This window comes from Struthio camelus, chromosome Z, assembly GCF_040807025.1.
Source record: "Struthio camelus isolate bStrCam1 chromosome Z, bStrCam1.hap1, whole genome shotgun sequence".
NCBI lineage: Eukaryota > Metazoa > Chordata > Aves > Struthioniformes > Struthionidae > Struthio > Struthio camelus.
Window position 1 is genome coordinate 32,983,930 of NC_090982.1, and position 20,437 is coordinate 33,004,366.

General features: G+C 39.2%; 1 protein-coding gene across 7 annotated transcripts in view; it reads right to left on the reverse strand.

Annotated features, from left to right (window-relative positions):
• Positions 1-20,437, reverse strand: part of PTCH1 (patched 1) — a 77,973-nt gene that overhangs the window by 12,485 nt on the left and 45,051 nt on the right. For all 7 annotated transcript variants that reach the window (XR_011137873.1, XM_068928103.1, XM_068928102.1 and 4 more), the window contains 8 exons: positions 19,281-19,399; positions 16,879-17,281; positions 16,017-16,326; positions 10,098-10,240; positions 7,853-8,036; positions 6,051-6,331; positions 4,396-4,533; positions 502-644 (listed from right to left, as the gene is read on the reverse strand). Coding sequence is in view for 6 of the 7 variants with exons in the window: in XM_068928103.1 (XP_068784204.1) it covers positions 502-644; positions 4,396-4,533; positions 6,051-6,331; positions 7,853-8,036; positions 10,098-10,240; positions 16,017-16,326; positions 16,879-17,281; positions 19,281-19,399 (1,721 nt within the window). In the remaining variant the exon portion in view is untranslated. The remainder of the gene's footprint in view (positions 1-501; positions 645-4,395; positions 4,534-6,050; positions 6,332-7,852; positions 8,037-10,097; positions 10,241-16,016; positions 16,327-16,878; positions 17,282-19,280; positions 19,400-20,437) is intronic.

Sequence of the window (20,437 nt, forward strand, 5' to 3'; positions counted from 1 at the left end):
GGCTCTCTAGCTCCCCAAAAGGGCTTTTTTTCTCCCCCATTTATAAATTGCTCATTAAAAAAGCCTCAGGTAGATAGCAGAAGAAGGCCCAGAGAGTGTCAGCTGCAGCATATTTGTAGCTCCATGTGGTCTTTCCACACAAAATAAGTAAGAAGGACCTTAAGGTTAAAGGTCAAACCAGCCAATACTGGACAATGCCAGCTGCTCCAAACTGACTTAATTCCAGAATTAGCAAACTTTGCTGAAGAAGGCCACTTTTGTTTCCTTCCATGCTGCAAGTCAGATTTTCCTGGAACAGATTTTAATGTCAGCAATGGAAACACTACTAGCTCTAGCATGTAACAAGGAGTTAATAAAACAGAGGGAAAGCAGGACCATGATGTAAGCATGCTTGAGACACCATGCATAGTAATAAAATGATAGATAAACTGAAATGACCAATTATTAAAAGCATACTTATTTTTATTTTTAAAAGAAAGTCAAGACATACAAATGCTTTACCTGACAATAAAATCAAACTCCGATCCTGCAAGCATTAGCACTCCAAGCAGAGTGGACACAGCTCCATCCAACACTGGTGCAAACATATGTTCCAGTGCAAGGACAGCCCTATGGTTCTTGTCTCCTATGGCTGTTAAAAATGCCTGTAAAACAATGACATCCTTTTCATTAGACAGATACGCACAGCCTTTCAGACAGACTGTCTCATAGTATAAACAGTTTTTCACCGATTAATTACTCTAATTTACAGTTATTAAAGTATCCTTAAAGCTAGCTAAACTTCAAGAAAAGGTCTGATGACACAGTCATACGACATAGCTTCTGCTGAAGTTGCACAAACAGAGTAATCATTACTTAGAGTCAGAGCTATAGTAATGATTTTGGAAATGATGCTTGCTTGCATTAGGAGGCTTTTCATCTGTTTCCAAGCTTGCTTCTTTCTACCTGCAAAGAATTAATTTCATTTATACTCAAAATGTAAGCACTCCAGGTGTAAAAATTATAAGGCTACTCTTGCCACTCTCATGGGAATACAGCTTCCATCACTGTCCAAGTTTGCTGTAAAAACAGCCAGTATGCATTCTGGTTTTCCTATGCACTTAGATGACAGATTGACTTGCAGCCCTTGCGCATACTCACAGCCACATCCACAACAGCATTTACTAGTGCATCAAGTCTTTCTGTTACTTTATACAGAAGTCTGCAATGATACAGTGCATTTCTGCTCAAAGGCTTGAGGATCCAGACTATCAGGTATTGTACTCTGTGAGCACCCAACTGATGGAAAGTTGCCAGTGAATTCAACAGGACCAGTAACACTACCAGACTGCGTGCTGCTTTTTTTTTTTTTGGTTTGTTTCCATTTCATTCAAGATGCATGTTTTTGCAACTTTTACTACTTAAAAGCTAGCAGCCTTATACATAAAATTGCCTTAGGAATAGCACTTAACTTGGTAATGCCTGAGCAGTAATATGACTTGTGAAATGTCTGTCTCTCCTTGTTACACCTTAGTGAACAAGCTGCACCAACACACTCAAAGTGCTCATTCTTAAGAATCTGTCTTCTCGTTGTCCAACTTACAGCTTAAGACGACAAGAACCTGGCTGATATTTCTCCTGTGATTTATAATGGCTTTCTCTTAGGTGAATTCTCTAGCACCTATTCAAAAATGAACTCATGCAGCTATCTTAGTCTTGGTCATGGGATTTAAGTCACTCTTCTCTGGCAGCTTATTTTCACTTATTTGACAAGTTTTGGCTGAAATCAGCCAATGTATTAAGCAGTTATTTGGTGAGACAAGCAGATGAAAACTGGGTGCACATACAAGCAGAGTGAGATTCCCAAACCTCCTTTCTGTAGGAAGCCGAAACATGTATTATTAATCTTTACTAGTGGATTAACAGTGGTGCATGGAAAACTGATGTATCCAGGACACATTTTACATTCTCATATTCACAAATGACTAAAGAATCTCCTTCAAGGTAAAGGCAGCTGCTGATGAGACAACTCATATGAATGAGAGTGGTGGGAATCTGATCCACAAACTATTAACAAGTTATATACACTGCATATGTATATGTGTGTATTCAAAGGATACATAATACAATGAGTCCACTGTTGATTCAAAAAATTTATTTGCAGGAATTAAAAAAAAATGAGGTCACAACTTACAAGTGGGAGCGGAGAACTGAGCCACGAGTGGATTGTTAATTTGTCTTAAACATTTCAATTAAGTTCTGTACGAACAGTGTCAGCATAGCATATTTTGTTTCTGCAACAATGGTTTGATTATTTATATTCAGTACGTTATAAGAACGCATCGTTCAGTGGTGCTCCTATCATCTGAGGTATACTAGGCCTTTTTTTCTCTCCATTTTAAAGCCTACTTTTGAAAGATTTAGACTCACGTTAACATGAAAAAAATTTGATTTCAAGCTTGGTTGGCATTTTAACTTAAGCCATAGGGCTTTTTTATATATCTTAAAAAAAAAAAATCTGTAAATTAGATCGGTTTCTACCTATAGAATGTAAGTGCTTTGTATTTCTTTATTCCAATTTTCTTTTTTAAATCTTGGTAAAGACTTAAAAAAAAAAAAAAACTTATTGGTAAAACTTCTAAGAAATTCTTGTGCAGCTGATCTCTGACACTACCCAAGCGATCGCAAGCCTTAACAAACAGGTTTACCTCCAAAAATCTAACTACGCACAGCAATAGGGGAAATAGGGTCACCACTTGAGCCATCCAGCTGCTCTTTTTTAATCCTATCCTACTTTCCCTAAGATTTTGTTTTTAATTACCCTTTATATCCTGCCACTTGATGGGCCCCAACTGTGTATCTCATCTGCAACATGTTCCCAATATTTGGCAGTCTCCACTGTACTAAGATCCTCCTTAGTTCATCTCCTTTTCATTGCCACCAGATCCTCTCAGCAATCTACAAGGTCTTCCTATTGAGTCTAAATGGCCCATTAAATCCTCATCTATTTCTCTCCATCTCTTGCCACCATTTTACAGCTGCCTCCTTTCACTTCTTTTTGGATTGCTATGGTACAAACATAATAGAGATTACAGTAAGCTGCAAGCATCCCTTTCCTGAGATGACAATGATATATTGATCCGACTCATCCTTTCCTACTTTTTAATACAGTTAAAATTAAAATCCATGAAGAAAACAATATCATTAAAATAATGTTCTTCTGAAAAATGGGTTCAGAGTAGTCTTACGGGAAAGTGACTTATGCTGAGTGTGTGGACAGCCTCCTATGTATGTAATGCCAAGCAAGTTTTGAGACCTACCACAGCTAAAAACAGATAAAAGGAAAATGTTTTAAAGTATGGGTAGCTTTTCGTTCATAGTATATAAGCATTTAATTTCTTAAATTCCCCAAATTCTAAGAAAAGATTTAAGAACTCCAACTTACTGTCAAAATTGCTTCATCGGCATTTTGAGAAATAGAAAATGGGCCTTTGTCCTTTGTCTAAGCTTATCCTTAGGATATGCAAGATCAACATTACCACTGTCAAATATGAACACAGAAAAATAGCCCTTTACTCCACTCTTTATCATTAAATAAAGTGGGATGAGTTTTGCATGTCTTGAGCACCGCCTTGCAAGAGAGGTGTCGTTGTTCCACACTTATGTACATCAGGCTGACTAAGCTGATTTGGTGCACCCTAGATTTGGACATCTAAGTCTGACAACGTTGAAAGCACTTACATAAAACATTCCTCCCACCCCCCTTGTAACACTGAAGAACTCCTTCCCTAAAGATCACATATTTGAGCCCGTTACTAATAGTCGATGGGCTCTGGAAAGAAGGTGGAGATTTTTAATGTGAAGAAACCAAATCATTCAAATTTCAGAGGTCCACAGAGATTAAATGAGATGTGATTTCAAAAATCTCCCTTCAAAGGCTTCTTCACCAAAAGACAGAATCTACATACAAGTGGGCACAAAGAGCTACAAAGCACTGAGAGGCAACAGCAGCGAGGCTGCAGATAATAAGCGGGAAAAGTCTAGACTACAATAAACAGTGCTAAGCACTCTGCTTTGTCTATGCATTTGTATGGCTTATGCAACAATATATCACATATTCACATATGATCTTAATCACAGCCTTCAAATAACATCATTAAATACTAAAATACTGTAATGTATTCCCTCTTCTTATCTCCTGGGAGACTGACCCAATGGTTAGGAACTATTTCAGCAGATCAACTGTGCTCTACCAAGACAGTCCAAATGGTAGACAAAACTTCGTGCAAGGTTTATGACCGATCTTTTCTGAGAATCATGTCACTGACTTAGGAGTCTAAGTAAGGATTTGTGATCATAACATTAGTCATCATTTTATTTTAAAATACTTTGAAAATGCTTCCTAGCTGTACATACCAAAGCAACATGAACAGTGAATTCCACACCAATGCCAACAGAAGCAATCAGGATAACCACAGGCACTGCACTCAGCTTTATTCCAATTAGACCCATCATGCCAAACAGCTCCACAGTCATGAGAGCCAGCACCACCACCTAGATGATTTCAAACAGCTGTTAGTAACTTCTCATATTCTAGATAAATGAAGAGGAAAGATATTTCAAAACAACACGGGGCTATAAAACATATCCTTCAAAGCAGTCTCTCTCATATCCCCAAAAACAGGCCACTTCCTTTTTTCATTGTGTTCAATGGCAATGACCCTCTAAAAAGGCAGTTTAAATTACTCTCCCAATAACCAGTTAACAGATCAAGCATCAATTTTCTGTCAGTGACAATTTATCAATGTGATCTAAGAAATAATTTATTCCTCCTTCTCCTGGATATCCACTGGGAATAAATTTCCTCTTTTTCACCTGTTTCTCTGACAATCCTTCTAGAAAAACTAACTTTCAAATACTGCATAGGAATTATTTTTGGAGTACTCCAAATTAAGTGTGGATAACTCCAGAGCAGGTTTAAAACCCAAAAGAAAGTGAATGCCGTGATGAGTTTCAGGTTACAGAGGGTCTTTTAGCTTTAAAGATACTTGGAGGTATTGACATGGACAAAGCAAGCAGCTTAATCTAAGGGAAATGTTTTATTTTTTCTTTTATCTAACTTGTAAAAAAAGCGAGGAAAAGGGAAAGAAATAAATCTGTGGAATCAACTTAAAAGTTTCTAAAGCCAAGCAGGAAAAAAGATAGACATACTTGTAAAAGTGATGGTGGACTCTGAAAATAAACCCCTTTTCCAAGGGAAAAAAGTATGCACTACAATAAATTATTTTATAAGCTAATGAATCAAGAATAACAACATAAATTGCTTGATTAAGTGCTATGAAAAATATTCTAGACTAAACATTTACCTTTTAGCATACCTGTCGTATAAATGTACATTACAAAAACTAGTAACTGTTCCACACTTTCCTACTTCTGGCATTTTATAAACCATACGATAGTTTATGGAATTTAAACACAGGAACATCATCATTCAATTTAACTTGAATGTTTACTGTGAGACTCATGGTGCCTAGCAGAAAGCACGGAGGAGTATTCTCTTCAATTTATAATTTTATGGCTCTTTCTCCTCAATAGCCCAGTTACAGTTTTTTCACAGTGTGTAATGTGCAACCACTTCGGTCTTTCCAAAAAGCTCACGATCTGAAATCAGTGGGCAAGTTTAAGTTAGTCACAAGCTGACTTGAAAAATACCATTCTTTGATAAAAGGGGGAGGGCAAAACTAAATAGATAGAGCTGTAATATTTAATAAAGCTCCTAATTTTCCTCTGTGTCTTTATTTCTCATGTTAATGTGCATCTGAGCAAGGGCAAAAGTTTATATGCCTTTATAAGAAACCTTTAAAGCTACAAAAAGGTGGCCAAAGGATTAAGGTTATTAGGGTTTGTACCTTTAGCATGAACCCTACCCCTCAAGTTGAATAAATATATAATGAATGATGCAATATACACACTCCACCAGAGGCCCAGACATAAACAAAACCTTCCCGACTACAGCAAGAGCTAGGCTGAAAGGAATTTGACTTCAACAAAGACCCTTATAATAAACTTACAATGATCCCAGCCGTCCAGGGGTTCAAGAGGAAGAGGGCACACACCAGAAACGTGCAAGCCAAAACCACACTAATGGATAAGAGGAGCCAGTGACGAAGTCCAATATACTGCTCCCAAAATAGAAATGGGTAACCGTTTGGGTAGCTGGCAATCCCCAGGCTGCTGTAGTTATTACAGATAGCTCTCACTTTCTCAATAGCTTCCACAAAGTCAGAAGTTTCACGCAATCCATTGAGGTAGAAAGGAAACTGAGCATATTCTATGGGCTCAGCTGCTGGAACTAGGAAAAAGATAGCATTGTTTAAATGCATGTTTGGGAAGAAGGAGATACGCAGAGCATGATTAGGAAAACATTTTGTTCTTCACAGCAAAACGCTTAAAAGGCATTGAATTTAAATTTTACATCTTTGGAACAACTAACATGCTAGAAACTTTCAGTACAGGACATGACTCTATTTTATCATGCAGGGCAATGGGATGAACACATTCTATATCAAGTCCTCAAACAATTTAACAACTAGAGATACTTAAATATGTATATAATGTTCATCTGTGCTGTAAGTGCTTTTTACTGAATACCTGGTCCAAAGTCCCTATCTGCAATCTAAAAGAGAAATCTTCTTAAACATTTTATCCAAATGATCTTTGGTTTTATGCAGGTGTAGTTGCTTTGAAATCAAAGGTCATTTCCCTAAGATCAGTCATGGTCCACTGATACAAAACCAGAGAAAAATGATGTTGAATTGGGCCTGTTGGTTAAGATTTCCACTAAATATTTTTAAAGCCAGGTTCACAAATGCACGTTCTGTTATTCAGGCAAAAAGGGGGGGGGGGGGGAATAATATAAAACTAATAGTTTACTTTTTATCCTTCAATAATCTGACAAACGTAAACTCCCCATGCTCCTTTTTGAGTGTAACGCTAAGTCTACTGTACCACAAGAAAAAAAAAAAAGAAATAGAAAAGAGAAAAAGCATTTTGTTACTGTCGTTGTGTGTTCCAGACCCTGCAGGGTCATTCAGTTGACTTGCTAAACATGATTTGCCCTATTATAATCTCAACTATAAATTTTCTCTAAGACAAGACTTGGCTGACTGCCACAAAGCTCTAGGGTTCGGATACACTGAAGCAAAACTAGCTTGTTACCCAATCGCATTTCCAACAGCAGTCCTCTCCCACATGCCCTCTCCCCTTCCTCACCAGTGTCCAACTAGCAATCCTCCCAGGAAATCCAAAGCCGTAGAACAGCACTGTCAATTGCCATTACTGCTCAGGATACAAAGCCATTAACGGCACAGGATGGGAGGGACGGAGGGAGAACAACCACTTACACAGACTGTTCCCCTACCTAAATACCTCCTGCACCGTATCAGAGGTGGTGGCTTATACATATGAGCTAACTCAATAAAAAAATCCTTGTGTATTACAAATTGAGGATAAATATGATATAGTCTCAGTGATGAAATTCCAGAACGACACAGGCAGGAATTTCATGCAATCTCTCACATGCGGAACCAACAGGTCACACAAAAGAGCAATGTCTAGTACAAGTTTTTAGAGTTTTGCTAGGAACTGTTATAAAACTCATTTTTCAACATGAGAAAAGTCTGCAGTGCTGCCACATTATACCGTATTCCACAATACCATCTGTCTCCTGAGGCTAGGGAGTAACACAATATATTGTTCTGTTTACGCTTTGGAGCCCTGTGCAGCCTCAACCAACTACAGAGTTACTGGGTCTTGAAGGAAGGAGTGGGGCACTTACATAAACTGTAAGACATTAAGATGAAATGTTACTTACTTCTCAGCCTTGTTTCTGGCATATAGTCTGCTTTGTCATGGACCCATTCAGGGCGGTGAGGCCGGATGTTGGCTTGTGAGGCAGCATAGGCCACAGGGTCATTGCTAACCCAGGCTGTCAGGTAGATGTAGAAAGCATTCGGGTTAATGATTCCATCTGCGTCCACCAGACGCTGTTTAGTCAACTGCAAAATGGAAAGATTAGAAGCCTTTCAAAATGAGCTTTGTTTTCAGGGCCCTTGCTGCAAAGCTTACAACAAAAAGCCTGGAGATGTGACACACATACAGGACAAAAAAAACAGTATGAACTTCCGCTTGAAATGACTTATCAGAAAACTACTGTTTGACAATGAAAAAAAATTTAAACTACAGTATAAGTGGAAAGTCTTTATTTATAAATAAATATTTATATAATATTTATAATAACAACTAAATCAGCAGATGGTTCCAGAATAGACTGAACCAATTAAATCTGAATTCTGAAAGACTGTCTGCAGCCAAGAGTGAAAAACAACCAAGTTGGAGAAACATATTTAAAGAAAGGGGGAAAAAAACCTGGCAGGAGTTCCTACACACGTCTGTGTGCAGTTAACCTCTGTTGTTAACACTGAAGGAAATGCCACCCAGTAAATGGAGGAGAGCTATAAAAATAAAACAACATCTGTATAAATTTTGCTAACACTTGCCTCCTATGACCTATGTATTTAGAAAATGCCCAGCGCCAAGAAAGCAGATGAGTGCGCTATGTTCCTTGGGTCGCCATGGGCAAACGCATCTGTGGGGTAAACAGCAGTGGTGCACTTCTAGGGTTCTGTAGCCAAATACCGCACAGCTAGAGCCCTGACAGAGGACTCTGTGGATGAAAAGTGTTACCCTTTTTTTTTTGTTTTGTTTATTTAAAATTCTGAAAATTCTGGCTTGGTTCCAGTTTCAGGTCTTTTTAATGAAATGAAAAACAACAGTGACAGCAGTTAAAAAAAAAAAACACCCTAGATTCCAAGGATCTGGATTCAATTAATCCACAGGATATGCAACAACTGTATGTCTTCAAGCTGTCTTTGGAATTGCCTAGTACAGTGCTCAGCCCCTGTGGGCGTACAATACTTTTCTCCCTCCCAGACACAGGAAATTATATCAGCAGCTGTAGCCCAATCACATTTGTTCCACAGTGTACCTGGTACACACTGCTAAACAAAACCTCACCAAAGAGTTTTCACTTTGCCTCCCTTCCTTTGCTTAATTCATAGGTGAAGCGTCATTCAGACTTGACAGCATGCCACATGATGCCATATAGCAATGTGTTTAACATGCCATAGTAACTGCAAACAATGTACTCTGTAAATCTGTCACCTTTAATGCCAGAAAAAGAAGAAAGATAGTAAGCAGATCTACCAAGAAGCTCATTAGAGAGACTACTTTCTGAAAGCACAAAGAGTCAATGATGATTCAAGGATGGAAGAAGCTAGGTTATTGCAGAATTTTTCTTAGAGGTTTAAAACCTAATTCTAGCTTAAGGAGTCAAAAACTGTGTGTTTCACCTTCCAATATGATAATAAAAAGCAGCAAATAGTCTTATGATGTGATAACCCTATGAAAGAAGCTCAGATGTATTTTACTTAGGCAGCTCAACAAACCGCCATTCTCAGTTCTGCTACAGTATATCCATGACTAGTAATGACAACATAACATTACAAAGCACATAAGTACTTCAGCCGCCTTTTGTTCACTATCATTCATAAACACCTTTATTTAAAAGGTGTGTTTGGAATAAATTGACAGGAACTAACTAAAGAATTGCAAATGCTAGATTCAAAGTCACAGCAGAAGGCTGAGCTAAAGTGAATCCCATAAGCAAACCTATTTCAAATCAGGAGTAATGCCACTTAGGGCAACAAGGCTAACAGGTAGCTGCATGTCTGGTATAGGACCAGGCTCCATCTATACGTGGATGCAGAGGAGCACCTTTCACAGCAACTTCAGTGGAAATTGAGTGTGGATAGGACAGGAGCAGCATTTAACACAGGCCAGTCAGTAATGACCACAGACAAGCATTCCCAGTGCTGATTTTGAACACTTCGCAATGCAGGCCAGACTGCAGCAAACATATAGCTCTAGTGAAGCCCATGCGGCCGTGCTGTTAAGTATAACTCAGGCATTCACCAAAAAAAGACGCTGACGTGCTCTTTGCAGCTCCTCCCACTCCTGATGAATTCCTGTATAAACCAGTGTGGACTCTGATACAGTACCTGGCTGATGTCAATGGGCTTTGCTGGGTTGCCAGTTTGCACCAAGAGTTTGTAAGCCAAAACAGCATCGTCAGATCCATTTTTATAACTGTTGTAAGTGATTTTCCCAGTTTCCCAGTCGCTGTCAAATGCATCCTGAAGTCCTGAAGAGTTAAGAGAGGCATGGGGAAGATAACAGATGCACATAAGAAACTGATCTTTAAAATAATTTTCAGCAGAAGAAACAGTAATAACGATTCTTTTTAATATTAAATGTGACCTTCTACAGCTGAAGCAGGGAGAAAACTATGCATCCTCCATTTGCTCTCCCCATCTCACAGTCAGCATGCTGGAAGATAAAATTACCAGCTGCATGTCCAGTACTTCCCCCAGGGAAAGGCAGGAGAAGCAGGAAGGTTCAAGGGAGGAGAGTCAAGATTCTTTCCATGCTAAGCTGACTAGAAAAGGAGAGCTAGCAAAAGACAGATGCACTGGAATAACTTGCTTCCTCTCATGGCAAAGGAGACTGTGCAGATGAGATTAGGACTCTCAGGTCGGCTGCCCTTCTCAGAGCCTTTCCTGAGTTGGCATAGCCACATCACTGCCTCAGGACAAGGCTGGATGTGAGAGAGCAACCTAGCACTCTGCTTGTACACTTCATGCAAGGAAGAGTCAAAGACATCTAAAAGAAAAAAGTATTTTTCCTCATGAACTACAACTCCAGAATGATCATACTCAAAATCTACAGTCATTTTTGCATTTATCACCTCTTTCATGTATCTCCTTCCCAAACAAAGATGAAGTCTCACCCTGACACGGGTGGTGCAAAACAGAAAGGGTTGAGTTCAGACCTGATCTAACATCATTGCCTACTGTAGAGTTAAAACCAGGGAGAGACTTCGTCCATTACCCAAAAGAGAAACCCTCCCCACACTCCCCTCACCCCTCAAATCCTGGCCAAGCACATTAGGCCACAGAAGAGGACACACACCACTCTCATTAACTGTCTTGGGCTACCGCAGAGCATTGAGGTGGCAGCATCTATGATATAACCAGAAATTCCACTACAAGCAGGGAAAAAAAAAACCACACTCCAACTTCCAACTTCAAACAGCAAACTCAGCTGCTTTTCAAACACAGCGTGAGTGAACACGATTTTGACAATTTGTTCCATCTGTTCAACTTGTGCAGCTAATACAAGTCGTGGGATCTGCTGCCAGCACGTGTAAAGATCACAGCCAACACCTATTCACTCTCAACTGTTATTTTCCTCTTTGCCACCCTTTAAGGGGGAGGGAATACCTCACAGTGCAAATTTGGATCAGATTTAGCACAGGAAGCCGCAGTCCAGCACAAGGAGGCTCTGTGCGAACAGATGACAAACCGCATGTCCAGGGAAAGGAAGGAAAAGGCCGGGGGGTGCTGGTGGTGGTGGAAATCACCGACCCACCTCACAGCTGCACCAAGGAGCTGTAATGAAAACCATCATTACAGCTCTGATAGGTTAGCTACAGCTGTAAGGAGATAGCAGTGTTGGAAGAGAAAACACGGCCTGACTGACACTGCTTCAGGGCCTCAGCGCTCATTCCCGTTTATAAACTCTTCCCCCTACCATTAGAAAACTGCCTCCCATGTCATCCTAACAAAATTGCACCTGCTCGGAAAGCCAGCAGGTTAGGAACAAAGCAGTGAAATAAGCCTGCCGAACCTGCCACATACCTGCCCAAAAAGCGGACAATTTAACACTAGATTTTCTGACAACCTTGAAGGAATTTTAAAGCTCCTTTTAAGAAAGCGCTGTTTGTTGGGGCCCTGGTGTGGAGAAAACAACTGAAGAAGTGCAAAAATACAAATCTGTCGCTCCTGAAGACAGTTTTGTTCTGTTTCAGCCTTTGTGAAAGTGGCTATGTGAGAGCATTTGTACTATCCATAATAGTCACGTAAAAGGTCACGTTGGGAGTCAAGAGGAGTCTGTTGAAGAAAAATGTGGGAAAGAAGGAGAGACCACCAAAGAACAGCTTAACTTTTAAGTCACAATAGTCACAATAAAAACAGCTTTCTTTACTAAGAGGAGCTCACAAGTTGCTATGTTAGACAATATTTAGGGACAGAACTTTCAGTCTAATATCCAATTCCTGTCTTGGGAACATTTGCAGACAACATTACCAATTTGTGTTTGCAAATTACGTTAAAAAATGATATATACATTTCACATTACTGTGGTGGGTAGTGACTGAGCTCTTTCACTGCCCCCACCCTAACATGTGCTCTAGTCCTTACAACTTTGATCATTCCTCAAATCCAGCTCCCTTTTTTATCTTTATTTCTCAGCTCGCTTAATAAAATGACCTGAATTGTAAAATGGTTAGCGAGCTTGTATATTCTTTCAGCTAAAACTGAAAGACTGGAAGGAATACCAAGAAACCACCATCAGCTATGCTTAAATTCTAGAGGATTTCAACATTTCAGTAATAAGAATTTCCCATAACACTTTGAAATTAATTGCAGAGCCGCTGATTTCAAAGTGAACAGTGTTTTTATTATAAATTGTTCACACCAAGGATTTTAATGCATTTTATCTATTTTAAAGATAACTGAGATAAATGAAATGTTTCTGGGCAGAAAGATAAAAGTAACTTGTCCACCCCTTCCTGCATAAAAGTTACACAAATTAAGGCAATTTTTAAAAACACCCAGTAGTGACTCTTGCTTGATACTTCAGAAGAAAGTGAAATCCTCCAAGGTTATGTAGGATGCTGGAATGGGGGTGATGAAGAAATTCCTTCTCACTCATATGAACAGCTGGCACCATGCACTTGAGATAAGAGTACTCTTTGCAAAAACAAGCCTAATTACAAGCCATCAGGGAATTCAAGCTACCTCATTTACATTTAGTTGCCTACAAAAAAAATGTTAACATTTCCAGTTTAAATCAATGACAAGTATTAACTCTCTTCTATTGCATTTTCAGATAGCAGAAAATATATTAACATAATTTGTTACTGAGAAGCAAAATACAAGGTAAACTTTGAAAACAGAGGTGTGTTAGTCTGAAGGCACTCCACTGCAAGTAAACCAGCGGAAATGTGTGGCTAAGACCAAGCATGCTGTCTTGATAAAAAATGCTTTTTGTTCACATGCTATTGCTTCCTTCCAATCCGTCCTGTATTCTGCCAGACAAATGCGGAGGTGTCAGAAGGCCATCTTGAGCCTTTAATCTCTAGCACTGAATTCCCAGTGAAGTCGGTGGGAATTAGCCATGAAGTTAAAACAGTTACCCTTACTTGGACTATCCTGCTCTCTCCAGCATGCGAAAATGCACTAACATAACCGTTCCTATGCTCATCCAGGATTTTCCCTGGATTCACTCTGAAACTGTCCCTTGTTTGTAAATTCTATTTTCACCTTCCCTCCGATCTATTCCCTCAGGATCAATCCCAGTTAGTAATGGCCAGAGGTATTACTCTGTTTATTACTGCCTGCACCTTCACATAATCCCACAACTACGACAAATGTGACAGCTTTTACTGAAATAGTTTAGTTCCCCTTATTACATTAAGTCCTTGTAACATTTTAAAACATACCTTCTTTCTATTGATAAAATATCCTTTTCCTTCCGTGTTGTAAATTCAGTATAAAACTCTGTAAAGATGGTCCTGTGTCTTTACAAAGCAGCTGTTTTGTATTAATTGTGCCACTCTGGTAAGCGGGGGGTGGGAGGGGGCAAGGGGAAGGGTGTCACGGACACAGACCTAAATGCTTCGTACTAATTGTAATTATTAATTCTGAACTTGAGGTTAATTGATGGGCAAAAATTACTGGTTCTGTTATAGGACTGGACATTCACTTGAATCACCGCTAGTCACCATTTCCTAAGGGTGTCCCTTAAGGTCTCAGTATAACATGTTAGCTCCACACATTCCCTCAGTGCACCCAAGAGCACTAGCAATATACACAGCTCCTTTTGTGGAAGGACAGCAGAAGATAAAGAAGAAGAACAGGCAGGCTAACAGAGGCATGGAAGGGGAAATATAATCATGGGTGTTAAGAAGAGAAAAGAAACACCTCCAAAACATGGGACAAGTGCAGTTCTAGGATAGCTCCTGCATGAGCATGTCCATACTGCATAGGGAATGAGGAGATGTGAAGGCCCCTGACACTGGGTGGAGGGCCGCACGGACAGTCCTCGGCACAAGGAGGGGATTACAGGCAGAATAGGAGGTGTCTGAAGCGGAAGAGCTGAGGGAGGTGTGTGGTAGGCCTTGCAAGAGGAGAAAGGGGAATGCAAACACCCCTGGGAGGCTCTATGGCCTCAAAAAACGCCAAAGGGGCTAATCTCCAGCATTTTAATGGGAGAAACCAGTAGCAAAATAGATCCAACACTGCCTCTTTCTGCCTTTATCACTGGAAACTGCACTGCTGAGGGTGAGCACTCATATGTGAAAACACTGAACTCGCTCCCACGATAAACAAGCTCTCCTCGAGTTAGTGACTGGCAGATTTCTATCTACTTTACAGTTCTGTATTGGTGTGGGGTTGGGGATGGGATGGACAAACACCCCACAGTCTACTGCATTTCTCCCCATTGTTTTGGTAAAAATTTCCCAAAAAATGGAGAATCAATAAGACACTAATGTTACAAGAAGATCTGGAGAAGCCCTGTAGGATGCATGAAGATGCTTGCTCAGAAATCTGAGTATAGTAAGGTTCCAGTCAAGTAAAACATCTAAGGTATGCTGCATTTTCTCCCTGCATTGCCTTCTCTTACAGCTAAATATGCTTATGTGAGCAATATATTTTAAGGAAAACTTCCAGTAAGATGAATGTAATGAATGGATCCAATATATTTGAAAATCATAAAAAAACTACTGACTGAAATCCTGCTCTGGTTGATTTATCAGTACATTAAATACACAGGAAACTTGATCATTTTATTTATTATGCATGTCACTCGGTGGCCTCAGCTTTCCTATTACTGCCCAACATATTTTCAGAAGAAGAAAATACCCAAAATACTAACAATTATGTAGATGTTTTCTAAGAATCATTGGCTGCATCAGCCGCCTGTAAACAGTTAAAAGTTAAAATTTACGGTCTCAGTAGGTCAGCACAAATTATTTTTCTGTTGGCAAAAGCTTCCTGGAGATTCTTCCAACAGAAAGACAGAGGTAAAACAGAAGTATTTCTGGGCAGAATGTGTTTCACAACAGAGACTGCTAAACTTCCTGAGATGAAACATTGTTATTTATTTGATATACAAAACAATTATTTGCCTCAGTGTGAATAATTATAACAGCATGACTTTAATAAACCCACTTTATCATCAGACTACCTATAACATCCCCTCCCCTCAGTTACAGTTCAGCACAGATAAAACAGTACCACAGAAAGCGTAAGGATACTTGACTGGAAATCTAGAATGTGTAGTAAGCTCCCAATCCAATAAAAAGCCTAAGCGACACTGAATTTTTGTCATGCCAACAGTCCCAGCTGAAGCCAACAGGATCGCTCATGTGCTGAAAGTTAAGCCTGTGCCAAAATACATTGCTGGACTCGGGCTTCTCATTTACTGCTCTCAAAACACCCAGCAAACCTTTATTTTCCCAAGACGCTGGGCCATATTTGGCCATTAATTATAAAGCAGAACTCCTCATTAGCTACGTATAAATTAATAACATGAGATGGCATCTCATGCACATAATCTTTTTAAAGCTTCAAAACCGTTTTATTGGTGAGTAAACTTAACCACAAAGAATTCAAGCAAACTGTTGGAGAAACAGCGAGTTGATGTTAGAGTTTGGATCAGCACCTAGGCATTCTCCCTGCTGCTAGCAGGCTTTGATTGTGTGACTCTATCGTAAGAGGAGGGCATTACTACAGAAAACAGCTGCTTGCTACTGTAGAATTAAAGTAAGAAAAGGTCATGCAATTCTCTCTTACCTTGCAGCCAGTCTCGAAAGTAGTGCAACCACATTTTGGGAAGATGCTTATCCTCTTCCAACAAAACGTATGTCACATTGCTGAAACTTTTGTGAAGTTCATAAAGTAAGTGCTGGATATTGGGATAGTCTGCTTTCTGTGTCACTATATACATGTTGTAGAAAGAAAAGTACTTGAACTGTGCAGCAATAAAATCATATTCCCGGGTTTCCCGTGGTACAATGTCTGTGAGATCCAGTCCATCTCTCACCCGGGTAGTTCCATAAAGGCTGAGCCCAAGTAAACCCAGAAAAAGAAAAATAACCACAATCTGCAACAGAAAATGGAAATGCATTTTGTTTTATGTTTCTAAAGAAACTAACAACTCATAATGGCACACTACAGGATCAGATTCAAAATTAGCACACAACACTGTAATTTTAAGCTTTTTTATTTATACATACACACACACACACACACACACACACACACACACTCACGTATATATAGGCACGCACGTGCACACACACATGCATACACACTCTACAAACCCAAACTAATTTGTGTTATGGTAAAGGGGTGCTAAATCATAGTTAGGAAACTTATATGGTAATAAAGTTTAAAAGTAGCTTTAGTTTCAGTTCATGAGCTTATGCTACTGAAAGTTATTGAACTCCCCCCACTCCTAACTTACATTTGAAAAGTGTATCTCTACAACAAGATAAAAGTTTTAAATCATGAAATTAACTGTAAAATTATGAAGAACTGCTATTCCAAAAGTGTTCTATTTATTCCTTATACTTAATACTATCATCAGGATAACTTTCCTATCGGGCAAGGAAGAAGTCTATTTCTGAAAAACAGGTAATAGTTTTCTGGTTACCTTAGCTTTTGGTTTTAGCAGGAACGGAGCATAATGCTTTTCTGCAAAAGATGAGAGTGTCCATTTAGTACAGGGTGGCTCAAGGCAGTGCATACTGGAGTCTGAGAATTGGGAAAGCAAATCCCTCGTCGAGCTTGTGCTTTCTGGGCTCTGGCAGCTGAGATTATCTTGTGTTACTGTCACTGGCTGCACAGATATTTCTGAGCGAGGCTCTGCTGTGGTGTAGTACACCTGCGTATGAGGATCATATTCGGTGCGCAACTGCACTGTAGACTGCATTGTAATCTGAGTTTCATGTGCAAAACTGTGACTGCTGTATGGGGGTGGAGGACTGTAGCAAGTATTATCGCTGTTTTCTGCATATGCTTGAGGCTCAATCTGAATCACTCTAGTGGCACATGGACTGCAAGAGGAGAGAAAAACATCCGTTCATATTTAGATAGGTCCTTATTTTAATTAGGCTAGATAGAATAATCTTCTTCAGTCTGAGCCTGCTTCTACTATTATTGGTTTATGCTAATTAAGCATAATGTTTTGATGTGGATTTCACTCTGCACTTTCAGGAAATATTTCTTAGACATGGCTCAAAGTGAAGGTCCCTGAGAATATACACATTTCTTGTGCCCAAGATAGAAGGAACCGGCATTTGTCTGAAGACACTGGCATCCACCTCACATTGCTCCATTAATTACACACACTAATCAGGTCAACAGCCAGATAATCACATACAGTCTGAATGCACTATAGGTGTACAAGTCTGCATCCACATGACCCTACTGAGGATTAAACTATTTAGAAGATCAAAATGTAAACACATGACATCCTGAGTTCTTCTGTTTAGAACTATTAAAGTAACTGTTAAATAATATTTGGGCCTTCTGGATAACATCTCAGGCTTTTGGGAGGCAGGTTGAAATCACTTGCCATACACTGACTGCATGTTTTAAAAATGAAATAAACATATGCAAGGATTAATTCCCAGGAAGGACAAGCAACATAGAGACAAAATTACAGAAGTATTTCTTCCAAGCATTCCCTTCTTGTAGTCTACTCCAAAGCGTAACAGAGATCCAATTTATTTTAAAGAGTTATCAGAAGCAAGCCCCCTTCTGTATATAAGAAGCAACAAAGGGACAAGAGAAAACAGTATCAGAGATTTTTTCACCAAGTCAGCAAATGCTACAGAAAAGAGGAATTCAGAATGTTGCCTACCTAAACAAAGAAAACTCTCATTAACTGAATTCATTCATACGTACATGGGCCCAAATTCTGAATCACATTTGGTGCAACTTAAGATGGGGGAATAAATGGAAGGTCTGACTGCCTTACACTTCTGAGAATCAGGGCTCCAAAAATTCATGCACATTAAGACCAGCCAGTGAAACTGTGGCTGAATAAGAGATAGAAAGCAGGAGTCCTGGTTTGTGATCAACCCCCTGCTCTAACCACCCCTTCAAAAACAAATTTAGGAAAGCATTTTCTCTCTTTGACTTTGAAGTTAAAAAGCTCAAACTATATCTGCTTCTAAGTGGATATGAAAGGCTAAGAGGACTCAAGGAGCTTTCTCTACATCCTGGTTATGACACGTATGTGAGAGCGCATGCGTAGAAATGTAGCTTCAGAAAACATACTTGATCTCTTAAGTAGTAGCTCCACTGACGACAGTAGCCTCCTCCTAGGATAAATCTGCCCTCAGAGCTGGCCTACAACAGAGCTGTATTAGGTAAGAGCATGCATGTTACAGCGTGCATCTCCGCTAATATTGGGGCTGTAACAGAAGCTTTACCAAGCGCTGTCCTAGAGTGGTATTAAGCATCCAGAATTCCCCACAGTTCTCTGAAAAACTAGGTTAAAGGGAAGTCATTTCTGTAGTCTGTATATTATTTTTATGTATTTAAGTTTCAACGCTTAAAAAGCATAAAAATCAACACACAGTGTTTAAGTATACTTAAGGCTTCTGCGTATCCCAAGTTATTTATTCTTCCTCAAGAGACTGGAATCAAGTCTTCCAATGTTACCCAATACCCGCAATGAACATCTTGCAGTACACCACAAAACTCTAAAAATACTTATAGTCCTTACTGAAGCATGGATGTCATATGTGCTTCCAGAAAGTTGTCTTCCAATGGTTAAAATAAATATGCATATGAATGAAGGGAAAGGGTGTGGGCGGGTGAGAGAGAAAGAGAGAGAAATATTTTCACTTTTCGCTTCATTCAGGCAAAAAACAAGGTAGCAAATGTAATTTAGTCTCTAGCAGTAAGACTATGACAATAACATACTGACCCTGCTGCTGTCTTGCTGCAATGAAGACCTCTCATGCCTGAGAAGGGGTGGTAGCACTGCTGGTGACCACAGAAGTGATGTAGCTCATATACTGCAATTCTATCGCATATTCTTACCTTGTAAAACAGCAGAATATATCCAACCTCCTGTCTTCCCGACGATAAAGGTCCATGCTCAGGATAGCAGGAAAAATCAGCAGAACCATAGCAAAGTTGAATACCACCACAATTGCTGCCTAAAAATCAACCACAAGAAGAGATGTCGTTACTATGCTTCACTTAGGCACTTAGGGCACCAGCTTTACCAAGCCTAAAACCTCCTTTTAATTCTCACTCACCAACGCATTGATCATGTTGAGTCATCAGACACTTTCAAACTGCTTCATGAGGGAAGTAGGAGGCATATTTTTACATTCCAGTTTCATTATGGTAGGCCTATTGTAGTTAATTCATTCATTTTAATATTAAACTTCATAATATTTTAATACCTCTGTACCTACAGATGTGGTGGCACCAAGATTTTTAAAGTGGAAAAGACACTATATAAATTACATTTTTGTAGGAGATTCTGCTCTACTGGAGAGTCTCACAGTACAAAAAGATGGAAGCAAAATTGAACCTGGAACTAAGAGTTAAGTTCTCACATTTAAAGGATCTGAAGTAACCTAAGCACCACAATAACATTAAAGGACATTATTCAATCAATAGTGAAATAAATGTTTAATTACATTTTAACAAAACTGCTCTACTTAGTAAAATACCACACATTCACTGTACATAAAGGCTGGCTTAAAAAAAGGAACATTTTTGGACTATCTGTTGAATACTCCTGCCTGTGTTAAATCAAACTTGACAAATGAGCCAGTCTTAAATTGGAACAAGGATACTGAAGTTAATTTGTAAAGTGAGCATTACTTAAAGAAAAACAACAGCCCTCCCCGTCAAATGATAACCCCCTCCTACACAGAGATTTCTAGAAAATCTCTATAAACATGTCATGGTGCAGTAGCTATCATTATTGCTAACAGCATTTATTTGTAGTGCAGGGTAACTAGGAGCGCTAGCCATCACAAAGGTAAAATCTGGGGACAGGTGAGACTGGAAGAGAGTAGTAGAGACAAAGGATAAAGTCAACAAGAATTTTTTTTAACTAAAAAAAAAGCAACTAAAAATAATGGTTCACAGGTTAAAATTAATCAGATAAAAAAATCCTGAAGCCCTTATATTTTACCCATTATTTATTTACTTCACATCACACAAGCCATAGGACTCTC